Here is a 12,363-nt window from a genome sequence, read left to right on the forward strand (position 1 = left end):
ATCAAATCAAATGTGCATTCGTTCATGCTGTAGCCCGCCCGCTCAGTGGAGAAATATCTGAAACTGCACGCCACGCTGTCAAATTATGGTTAGATGGACCCAACTATTCAAACATGCCCATGTAAAGTTTCAGGCCATTTGCAAAGTATCCCAAGAACTTCTAAATGGATTTGTTTGATTATTTATGTCATCGCAAGTTACGCTGATTTGCATCGGCTGATTTTACAACTTCTGGGCGTATCGAGAATGCTCATCTTTAGCCAAGCCAAACTGTCATGGAAGGTAGCATGTCCATGTAATGTTTCAGGTCATTTGCAAAAGTGTTATAATAAAAACTTCTAAATGGATTTGCTTGATCATTTATGTCGTCGCAAGTTACGCTGATTTGCATCAGCTGATTTTACAACTTTTGGGCGTATCAAGAATGCTCGTTTCATCCGATGTGATGGACCAAGAGCAGTACAACCCAAACTGTCATAGAAAGTTGTTGCCTTCTATGTACATGTAGAAGCCAAATTTGCAGAACTGAAGTTTTACTGAGATTTTAAATAGTTTTTTATGTACTCAAGTTCAAAAATATCCGCCGTAGGTCTCCGCCCAGATAAACAGAGAGTTTTCATCATTTTTTCCATATGCAATGTGATGGACCAAGAGCAGTACAACAGAACAAACATCATTAGTTGGGTTCGGCCACACCAAGTTTCAGTGATACTGCCCAGGAGGAGCCTCAAGCAACCAAACTGCTGACGACAACAGAGTGCCGCAACCAAAAACATCAGTAGCCCATCCTAATTAAGCATGTTTATCCCTTGTATTTCGCAAAAATGTAGCCATCATCAGGCTAAGGCTAGCAAAGCATAGACAAACCACCGTGCACCTGCTATCCACGGGCGAAGCGCGAAACAAAAGAAGGAACTTCATTCATCTCTACAAGAGTATCCGTAATCTATATGCTGCATGCAAGTACTTCCTGTACTTTTAACCTGCACCAAAACCTCCCAATGAAACCTTCAGCATATCCCATGCGGCGGCGGGTACTGGTGGTAGCCACTGGGAGGCACAAGGAACGTGCTTGTGACGCTGCCATCGGAGCCGGTGGTCGGAGAGCTCGTCTGCGGGCTTCCAGTTCCAGCGGGATGCAGCCCCGACAGCAGCATGCTCCTCCCGGCCTGCATTGGAGGCAGGTTGTTGACCTGCGCCTGCCTGCCCAAATCCTGGAAACCCCACCGGTACGTCCTGCCGTCGTGCTGCTGCTGTGGAGGAGTCGGAGTCTGGTGCCAGTGGCCATAGCTGCCTGCACCCATGCTCGCAGTCGTACGGTATCTCTCACTGGACCCTCCTGGTATATCGTGTCTGCTTTGGGGGTAGTAGTACTGCTGGTGCTGATCCGTTGAGCACGCCCCGCCTGAGAATGGCGGCCGCCTCTGGTCTTGTTGGAAGGCTCTGCTGTTGTACGGCTGCTCGGCTGGGTAACCAGGATTCGAGAAGGGGGATGCATCAACGTTTGCCGACGTTGGGTGTTGCTGCTCTGGCTGTACCCATTGCTGCTGGCTCCCTTGGTGCATAGCATTTGTATTATGATCATCTGGCAGCCACCATTGCTGCTGGCTCCCTTGATGCTGGAGATTTGCATGACCATCCGGCATCCCCCATTGCTGCTGGCTCCCTCGGCGCCGAACGTTTGCGTGTGCATATGTTTGCCCCCACTGCTGATTGCCCCCTTGCTGCGGAACATTTGCGTGTGCGTATGGCTGCCCCCACTGCTGGTAACTCCCTTGCTGCGGAACATTTGCGTGTGCATATGGTTGCCACCGCTGCTGGTTACTCCCTTGCTGCGGAACACTTGCATGCGCATATGGTTGCCCCCGCTGCCGGTTACTCCTGCGCTGCGGAACATTTGTGTCTGCATATGGTTTCCCCCGTTGCTGCTTACCCCCTAGCCGTGGAGCATTTGTGTGTGCATATGACTGCCCCCACTGCTGAGTACTCCCTTGCTGCATGGCATTTCTGTGTGCATCTGGCATCCCCCAGTGCCCTTCGTGCTGGGCATTTGCATGCACATCTGGCAGGCCCCACTGCCGACTCCCTTGATACAGAACATTGGCATGTACATCTAGCAGTCCCCACTGCTGGCTCCCTTGCTGCCGAGCATGGGCATGTACATCTGGGAGCCTCTTCTCCGATGCAAAACCTGTATCCTTACATTCATTAATCACAACGGTTTTCGCAACAGAAGGCGAGAACCCCTGGTACTGTGGATGTTCTCCAGTCAGATAGTCGGGCTGAGATACATCTGTGGATTGCTGAAAAATGATGGCGCATTCGAGTAAGTGATGCAAAAGGCGGCGTGTCGATATGGTAGGACTAGGGTTCCTACCGGCTCGGCTCCTTAGGTTGTAGGGGCAGAACAGCAGGGGTTGGGGGCGAGAGCGGCGGCTCCGGCGCGTCGGCGCCGTCGCGAGGGAGGAGGAGGGCGGCGGCGGTTAGGGCTGGCGCGGCTAGGGTTCCGGCTCCTCTAGGAGCCGGGCAATAGGATAGGAAATATCTTTATTGCTTAATCTCAAAAAGGTGTCTTACAACTAATATTTATAACCTGAAAACGAAATAGCCTAAGATAACTTGTGGGCCAAGCCCCTAACTACTGCCCAGTGGGCCTCCTCCGGTTATACGTTAAACCGGTCGTCCTCGAGCTGAAAGTCTGGATAGTGGTGGCGGAAGTCATCACGTGGCTCCCAAGTAACCTCCTCCACCGGAAGACCCGCCCACTGGATCAAGACGAACCACACCCCGCGACGGAGTTGTGCCTTCAACACCTTCTCTGGCTCCGGAAGAAGACGTCCGTTGGCGGTCGGAGGAAGCGCGGGTGGAGCCGCCGGTGGCTCTCCACGAAAAGGCTTGAGCAGCCCCACATGAAACACATCGTGGATGCGAGCGCCGGCCGGTAGCTGAAGGCGATAGGCCACCTGCCCGATGCGCTCCAAGATGGCGAAGGGTCCCGCGTAGCGAGGACCGAGCTTGCGCTTCGCGCGCGGGTTGAGTGACTGCGTAGAGGGGTGGAGAAGACGCAGCCACACCCAATCACCCACCGCGAACTCCGCCTCGCGATGGTGGTCGTCGTAGTAATGCTTCGCCAGCTGCTGAGCCTGAAGGAGACGCTGACGGACCTCAGCAAGCATCTCGTCACGGGTGCAAATAAGGTCGCCCGCGACCTCCGTCCGCGCCGTAGCCGGGTCCACCGGCAAGATAGGCGGAGGTGGCCGCCCGTAGACCACCTCAAATGGTGTCGCACGCAGGGCGGAGTGATAGGAGGTGTTGTAGCAGTACTCCGCCCATGCGAGCCAATCCACCCAAGCGCGAGGCCGATCACCTGTAACACAGCGTAAATACATGGCAATCACCTTGTTAACCACCTCAGATTGGCCGTCCGTCTGGGGGTGGAAGGTCGTGCTAAAGCGGAGCTTGACTCCCGCCATCCTGAAGAGGTCGCGCCAGACATGGCCCGTGAACACCGTGTCGCGATCACTGACGATCGAAGAAGGGAAACCGTGCAGAAGGACAATACCGTCGAAGAAGGCACGGGCCACGGACACGGCGGTGTAGGGATGCCCCAGCGCGATGAAGTGAGCATACTTAGAAAAGCGGTCAACCACCGTGAGAATGACCGATTTGCCTCCCACATTGGGAAGGCCCTCGATGAAGTCCATGGAGATATCTGCCCAAGATGGCACGTCCAAGGGCTGAAGAAGATCAGCCGGCCGTAACGTCTCCGTCTTGTTGCGCTGGCACGTCGCACAAGAGTGCACCCAATCACGGACCAAGGCGCGATCACCAGGAATGTAGAAGTCGGCGCGGACATGATGGAGGGTTTTCTGCACACCCTCATGGCCAGTCGACTGGGCTAGCAGCAAGACCTGGTGACGGAGATCATCATGCGCCGGAACGAAGACACGACGCCCATGGATGAGCAGGCCGTCGGTGAAGCGCCAGGGCTCCTCCAGGTCGCCCGCCGCCAGCTGCTGCTGCAGGAGGATCGCGTCAGCCGCGGTTGCCGTGGCCCGGCGAATGTCGTCGAAGAGGCCGAAAGTCGGCCCTGAGCGGATGCACAATGCCGTCCCCTCGGAGTCGCCAATGACGGAGTCGAGGTCGGCGTCGCGACGGGACAAGGCATCGGCCACGGTGTTAAGACGACCCGGGCGGTACTCGACAGAGAAATCGAAGCCGAAGAGCTTGCTAATCCACTGGTGCTGCGGCACGGTCAAGAGCCTCTGATCCAGCAAGAACTTGAGGCTGTAGTGGTCTTTTAACCTAATGGTCGCAGGTTCAAGTCCTGCTATACCCAAAACAAAAAAAACTGGAAAGACCGGCCCCACAGATAGGGCCGCCAATGGCGCACCGCCTGCACCAAGCCAATGAGCTCCCGCTCGTACGCCGCGAGCTTGAGATGGCGCGGGGCGAAGGGCCGGCTGAAGAGGGCGAGAGGGCCATCGCCCTGATGAAGCACAGCGCCGAACCCTGCACCCGTGGCGTCACAGTCCACCACGAACGGGCGGTCGAAGTCCGACATCTGAAGAACGGGCCCCGTCGTGAGGCCCCCCTTGAGGGCCTTAAATGTTGTCGTCGCCTCCTCGTCCCAGGCGAAGGCGTCGCGGCGCAACAGTCGCGTGAGTGGTGAAGTGATGAGGCCAAACTCCCGGATGAACTTCCGGTAGTATCCAGCAAGGCCGAGAAACCCGCGAAGATCTCGCGGAGACTATGGCGTCGGCCAGGCGGCGACGACGGCCACCTTGTCGGCGTCCATAGCGACCCCGTCGGCTGAGATGACGTGGCCCATGTAGGCAACCGAAGGCGTCCCGAACAAGCACTTCGAGCGCTTAAGATGAAGATGGTGCGCCCGAAGCTCGTTGAAGACGATGGCGACGTGCTGGAGGTGCTCTGCACAAGACGCACTGTAGATCAAAATATCATCAAAGAAAACGAGCACAAACCGACGCAAGTAGGGCCGGAGGACGTCGTTCATCAAAGCCTGGAAGGTCGCCGGGGCGTTGGTGAGGCCAAAGGGCATCACCAAGAACTCGAAGTGGCCGTGGTGAGTCCGAAACGCCGTCTTGGCGATGTCATCTGGGTGCATGCGCACTGGGTGGTACCCCGACCGGAGGTCGAGCTTGGTGAAGAAGCGCGCCCCGTGTAGCTCATCGAGGAGCTCATCGACCACCGGAATAGGGAATTTGTCCTTAAGCGTGACAACATTAAGAGCATGGTAGTCGATACAGAAACGCCATGTGCCATCCGATTTGCGGACGAGCAGCACTGGCACGGTAAACGGCGAGGTGGAGAGCCTGATGATGCCTACCGCGAGCATGAGCGCACAGTGCCGCTCCAACTCGTCCTTCTGCAACTGCGGATAGCGATAAGGACATACCGCCACCGGCGTGGAGCCCGGCAGAAGGTGGATATGGTGATCATAAGCCCGGGCGGGCGAAAGCCCTGTGGCTCGGTGAAGAGGTCGTCGTGCTACTGCAGAAGGCTCTCCAAGAGCGGTTGCTCGGCCTCGGCGGTGGTCGCGGTCAACTGAAGTGGTGGTGCAGGTGCGGCACCCCCAATGCCGTCCCACCGAATGTGGCGGCCCATCCGTCAGAAGGTCATTGTCAGCGCGTCGAAGTCCCAGAGAATGGGACCCAGCGTGCGCAAGAAGTCGACGCGAGGATGAAGTCGAAGCAGCCCAAGTCGATGTCGGCGCAGGTGATGGTGAAGTGCTCGTCGCCGATAGTGATGGGCACGTCGCGGGCGAGCCCGTGGCAGCGTAGACGGTCGCCATTAGCGACAGTGACCCGCAACTGCTCCCCGCCGGTCGGCTGTAAGGCAAGGCGCCGCATGGTGGTCTCCGGCAGGAAATTATGTGTGGAACCTGTGTCCAGGAGGGCCACCAGGCGCTCGCCATGGATCATGACCGCTAAGAGCATCGTCCGTTCATCACGGATGCCGGCCAGCGCGTGAAGCGAAACCATGAGAGCGGTGGTCGGGGCAGGCGCGGGAGCCGGTGTGGGCTCCGCGAGGGCTGGGGCGCCAAGGCCATCCTCCGGGGCGTCATCCTCGGTCTCGTCCGTCGTCTCCAAGTAGAAGAGGCGCAGGCAGACATGGCCTGGTGCATAAGGCGCATCACAGTTGAAGCACAGGCCCAAGCGCCGGCGTTCAAGCTGCTCCACCTGAGTGAGGCGCCGGAACGGCCGCGTCGGGGCCGGGGTGGCCGCTGGGGCGACGGTGGATGATGTAGGTGCTGGCGGAGGCGGCCGAGGGGGTTGTCGGCCCCCACGTGGCGCGGATGGCCGCGTCAACGCCTGGGCGTGCTGCTCGAACGCCCGAGCATAGTACATGGCCGTCTGAAGGTCTTGGGGCCTCTTCATCTCGACATCCACGCGGATGTGGTCGGGAAGGCCGCCGACGAAGAGCTCCGCCCGCTGTAGGGCCGTCACACCTGGCGCGTGGCACGCCAGGGCCTGGAAGCGGTCGGCGAAATCCTGCACCGTGGAGGTGAAAGGCAGGCGGCCCAACTCAGCCAAGCGGCTCCCGCGAACGGGTGGTCCGAAACGAAGAAGACACAGCTCGCGGAAACGATCCCACGGGGGCATGCCGCCCTCGTCCTGCTCGAGGGCGTAGTACCATGTCTGGGCGGCCCCGCGGAGATATTAGGAAGCCAGCCAAGTGCGCTCCGATGCGGGCGTGCAATGTCCGTGGAAAAACTGGTCGCACTGGTTGAGCCAGTTAAGCAGGTCGTCCGAACCGTCGTAAGTGGCGAAGTCGATCTTAGCGAACCGGGGCGGCTGGTGTGGCGCGCCATGGCCCACTGCCTCGGCGGTGCGGAGGGTTGATGACGGCGCTCGGTCCATGGTGGGGAGGCCGGCGTAGTGCCCTGTGGCGCCCGACGCCTCGGGCTGCAACTGGGAACCCGACGGCGGTCGAGCCTCCGTGTAAGCCGGCGGAGGGGACGTCTCGTGGAGCCAGCCTGGAAGCGGAGACGGTGACGATGGAAAGCGGACCTCCTGGATCGGGAGGCCGCTCGGCGAGGACCGGCCCAGGCTAGAGCTGGGCGAGGGCGGTGGTGGCACCTGCACGGTTGCAGCCGGGAGGGACGGCGCGGCCGGGGACGGCACGGACGGCGCGGCCCAAGTCGGCCACTGCGGGCCCTGGGCGGCGGCTGGCGGCGCGGGTGGCGTCGCAAGTGTCGGCGTCGGCCACTGTGGCCAAGGCGGCGTCGGAGCCGCCGGTGACGGCAGCGCCGGATAGCCCCCGGTGATGGCCGCGGGGACGGAGTACCACGGCAGCGCCGGCTGACCCGCGGGCATGGCCGGATGGAGCTGCGGGGGCGGCCCATACGGGCTAGCCAAGTAGAGGCGGATGCCCTGGACCGCGACGACCAGGTCGTTGAGCACGCTGGCCATGGCCTCCGGCGTAAACTGCTGCGGCACGGGGGGAGGCGACGGCAGCGAGTGTTGGACGGGGGTGGCGGCTGGCCTTGGCCCGGCGTGGTGCCGGGTGTAGGGGAGATCGGCGCCGACAGCGAAGCCGTGGCGCCCGCCGATAGCGAGGCCGTGACGCCCGGCGATGAAGCGGCGGCGGTGGTGGAGTTGGTGGCAGCGGCGGTGGGGGAGTTGGCGGGCAGCGGCGGTGGTGGCCGGTTTGGTGGCGGCGAAGACATGGTCGAAACCCGGGTACCTGATACCAAATTGATAGGACTAGGGTTCCTACCGGCTCGGCTCCTTAGGTTGTAGGGGCAGTACAGCAGGGTTTGTGGGCGAGAGCGGCGGCTCGGCGCGTCGGCGCCGTCGCGAAGGAGGAGGAGGGCGGCGGCGGTTAGGGCTGGCGCGGCTAGGGTTCTGGCTCCTCCGGGAGCCGGGCAATAGGATAGAAAATATCTTTATTGCTTAATCTTGAAAAGGTGTCTTACAACTAATATTTATAACCTGAAAACGAAATAGCCTAAGATAATTCGTGGGCCAAGCCTCTAACTACTGCCCAGTGGGCCTCCTCAGGTTATACGTTAAACCGGTCATAACACGATATAGGAAAATATCTGGGAAATCTTAATGTGCGAGAAAAGAGTGCTACTGAAAATGCGAGTATTAAAAGGAATCCTCATCTTACCTGTGTGAGTTCAGAGAATCCATTACAGACCGTAGAATTGCATAGTGTGTAGCCATCCCGTTTCATCTGCATATACAACCAAAAACTCAGAAATAGATTACTTCAGTATACAAAGACGACAGTTCCTAAAAAAATTAAATTCATTCAGGGAAGCAACTAGTTTAATATGCACAACCTGTGAACAATAAACAATACTGATTTAAACATATATCAACAGCTTGTCAATGCCTAACGGCAAATGGTAAGACAGAATATTTTTCTTTAACCGGATAAAGACAGAAAGGTTCAATTACTTTATTGTCAAAAGAATGCCTTGGAAGACAATGCTTACTTACCAGAAGAATGAATTGATCCACAAACTTTTTTGCTTGATCCTGAAGCATACCATAGAGGAGACAAAGATGAAGAGGTATTACAGTATTATTCTTGCATTGTAAAACTGAATTAAAATAGTACTCACAGAAGTGGGGAGAGTAGCGATGTGAAAACGCTCATCTCCCGATATCATTTCAACAGCTATTTGATGGTCATCCGGTGATTCAGACTCAAGAAGGCAAAGTATGTAATGAGATTGATCAACTATACCTGCCATGTGTGATGCTTTAGAACAAGAGTAGAACTAAGCGCAAAATAAGACTATGCGTGCGCAAGCAGAAATAAACCCACCTCTACAGAAATACTGTACACGGTGAAAAACAAGGCTTCTAATATTTCGAGTATGCTTCGTTCTCCTAGTCAGACAGCATGAAATGGTCTCTTCCCGCGTGTATGGACTTCCCTCAGCACCCTCATACCGAATGTAACAAGATGGTGAGCAGGAATTCACTGGCGTCAATGTTTCAAAACCATCAATTTTAGCAGCATTCCCATCTGGTGCATGCCTACATAAAGAATAATGAACAATGTAAAGAACTTCTATAATTCTGGCACCAGTTGTACTGAAAAAATCCAACTTAAAATGAGAGGTACAGAGTGAAGCTGTACAGCACCTCTGGGTGCTCAGGATGACCTCTCATAGAATCCTTTGTATGTTAGGTTCAATGTTATATAAAGGGTGTCCAATTCACCCCTCAATATCTGGAGAAATACCAAATTGACTGCTAGCACCATCAGTAACACCTGGCTCTATTGAGCTTCTGTCCTCACACGAACGCCTAACCAGAATATCAGCTTGTTTCTGCCCGTTCCCTTTGAAATGGATTTGCTGGTTCAGAGAAATGGTAGAAGTTTCTGATACTTTTATCTTTGAAGTAGTAGGTTGGGGCTCCATGGAAGCTTTATCCTCCTGAGGTTTGGCATCTGCATTTCTTGAACTTGCATTGCAGGAAGTTACAGGGGTCACTGAACTGTCTTTGAGATCTCCTCCGTGATTGTCCACATCTACACATGAGACAAGATGACTTTCTCTCATCCTTGTATCCGAACAGTGAACCTTTTCAGGGATTTTTTCGATATGCAGACTATTTCTGTTCAAGGAAGAGTGTGGAAGAGTGGCCGGGAGTATTGACAGGGGCTCATTTTCCTTTCCTCTGCCGATTGACTGTTCTAACTTGACCTGAACCGGCAGCTCTTTTTGAGATCCCAGCTTAACCTTTTCAGGGAACTGTTCTAAACATGACTCATTTCTGTTGAAGGAAGGAAGTGGGTGATTTGTTGAGACAACTGAGAAGGGCTTCTGTTCCTGTAATCTCATGTCCTTTTTGCCCATGGTCTGATCAACCATAACCTCAACTGGCAGTTCTTTCCGAGAACCCTGCTTAACCTTTTCGGCGAACATTTCTGGACATGGATCCTTTATGTTCAAGGAAGGAGTTGAGAAGGACTTCTGTTGATGTACTTCCATGTCCTTATTGTCCATTATCTGATATACCTTGTCCTCAGCCGACGGTTCTTTTGGAGATCCTAGCATAAGACCTTCTTTATTTGAAGCCTCCGCTGACTTTTGAAACTGTTCATCGGAACTTTGGGAGCTCAACCTTGCACTTTTGTCTGAAAACAACCTTTCATGTTGAAGATTCGAGCACTCCTTTCTCTTTTGTGGTAGAACTGTCTCTGTTAGCAATCGTCCCTTTTTATGATCAACCTCCATGATATCTAAGTCCACCTGATGCTGATCATGATTCTGAAGAAAATTATCAGAAGCAGGAGTACTTGATGCACTTTGTTCTCTGTCACAGAAGGCAGAACAGTTGATAATGGAAGAAGAGCATTGCGTAGTATCTTCGGGATCAGACACTGCAGTTGATTTGGCACTGTTAACTTGGGGAGGTGATGGACAGTTCACTGGCAAGCAGCTCAGTATTCCGCTTGGCAAGACTTCTAGAGCTGAATTCTCAATGCATACTACTGCACCACCACAGGCGTCGCATTCCCTGGGCTTGCATTTTTCAGGAGGGCCAGGAGAAGTATTGAGAAGAGATGTCGCTTCCATTCGTTGTCTTCCCTTATGTAGACCTAAATCGATCTATTTGCATTCAATTTGGCACAAAAGCACAAGCTAAGTTGCAGTACTTTCTAAAGTTAACAAAAGAATTGAGTAGGATCCAGGAACTGAAAGCGGGGGTACCTTCTTAACATAGTTCAAAGCTTTTCAAGGCATGGCTTAGGATCCAAATTAAGCCTGGGTTGCAAGGAATTAATGATGGTCGACTCGGCAATCTGAAACATGCATAAGAAAAATAAATCAGGTGGGATTTTGGAAATAGTGGATAACAGTTAAACCTTGCCTTTCCAGGTTTACAGAAGTGCTGACCAGTTGCTCGTGATAAGTCCACGAAGCATCCGCAATCAAAGATAGATCATTGACAACACATTCAGTGCTCAATCTAAGAGCAATTCTGTTCATTATGGGGAAGTCGTCGTCTGAAGAATCATCCCCATTCGACAGGAAGGACCTGTAGTCCCGCACCTAGGTGCATTATACAATGTAAAGAAAGCCCACATAAGCAGAGAAAATATAGACACTGAAGTTGGAAGATAAGACTTCAGCTAACCTCACAAACAACAATTCCATTTTGGAATTTGCAAGGGACACCGTGCAATATATCTTTAGGCAGGCAGCCATACTCAATATCCTGTAAGAACACATTTATAAAAGTATAAAATCCACGGATGATGCACTACAAGAAACTGTAACAGAAATAAGAAGGCCATCTGGAGTCAGGATAACATAACTTGTTAAGGATGCTCTGAATTTCTGGTAATAAATATGCAACCAAAGCTATCTGGTGGTTCCCCCACAGAAAGAATATACCATAAAAGAAATAAAATGTACAATCCCAGAAATATGAAATGTTCAGTGGCTCTATGAATTGAGTGCACAGTGACACTTTACTCTGATCTCATCAGCAAAAGAGAATCGTGTGGGTAACAAATTGCAACAGTCAAAATGCCTAGCCACGGTCTGTCGTCTCATGTGTTCGCCTCCGGCGCGCCCATAAATTTGTTGCACAGGAATGGACTGCGAAGTATAGCACCCACTCCGCAGTGCAATTACTCACTCCTTTTTTACCTTGTTTCTGTAACTTGAAAATCGACTCATGATTAATTACCCCCCGGCCCCCGGGTCACCCACCTCTCCCCTTGACAGTGCAGAGAAAAACGAGATAAGCACCATACGTACAGACAGCAGAGCTGTGGACGCCCTGGTGTAGGGCATCCTCTCTAGATCATCACCAATCAGGAACACAAGCATCCCCTGCACCGAAACCAACAGATTCGGCCATGAGCAACAGACCATCATCAGCAAGTAATCACACAAAACAAACGAACAAACATGTAGCAGCAGCGGCCAGTGCGACTCGCACAACAGACCTTGTCGAGCCCGCCGACCGAGTACCCATCCGGGAACAGATTCAGCGCGAAGGACGCCTCGAGGCCTGCAGCACGTGAGATTTCAGCTTCACCAGCTTGTCGTTGAGCAACATTTGATTTGAGCGAGTACGGAACAAACAACAGATTAACCGAACAAATCGGGGCGGACAGGTCGGTGCCTCACCGAAATCGGCAGGATCGGCTCCGTCCCCGCCGTGCGCGGACAATCCGGCGGCGACGCCGTTGCCGCCACCGAGCCCCGGCCCCGCCTGCACGGCCGTTTCAGAATTCAGATGCTGAGTGTCCGTACGCTCGTGTTCACGGCGAAATCTCGCGATACGGAGGAGATAGACAGGCGCGATGCTTATCGTGAACGGAGACGGGGAGGTGGGAGGCGCGGCGAGGGTGCTC

The 12,363-nt window shown here is 54.2% G+C and overlaps 1 protein-coding gene across 1 annotated transcript; it reads right to left on the minus strand.

Moving 5' to 3' along the window:
- Positions 1-577: 577 nt before the first annotated feature.
- Positions 578-12,018, minus strand: LOC119274555 (glutenin, high molecular weight subunit PW212-like). The gene is made up of 10 exons (XM_037555274.1): positions 11,953-12,018; positions 11,133-11,836; positions 10,892-11,047; positions 10,706-10,797; positions 9,129-10,603; positions 8,806-9,020; positions 8,600-8,724; positions 8,475-8,513; positions 8,140-8,205; positions 578-2,303 (listed from the first exon to the last, which is right to left on the minus strand). The coding sequence occupies exons 7-10, from the start codon at positions 8,645-8,647 to the stop codon at positions 1,011-1,013; spliced, it is 1,446 nt and encodes a 481-aa protein (XP_037411171.1). The 5' UTR covers positions 8,648-8,724; positions 8,806-9,020; positions 9,129-10,603; positions 10,706-10,797; positions 10,892-11,047; positions 11,133-11,836; positions 11,953-12,018; the 3' UTR covers positions 578-1,010.
- Positions 12,019-12,363: the final 345 nt, after the last annotated feature.

Source organism: Triticum dicoccoides, chromosome 3B, assembly GCF_002162155.2.
Source record: "Triticum dicoccoides isolate Atlit2015 ecotype Zavitan chromosome 3B, WEW_v2.0, whole genome shotgun sequence".
NCBI classification, from domain to species: Eukaryota; Viridiplantae; Streptophyta; class Magnoliopsida; order Poales; family Poaceae; genus Triticum; species Triticum dicoccoides.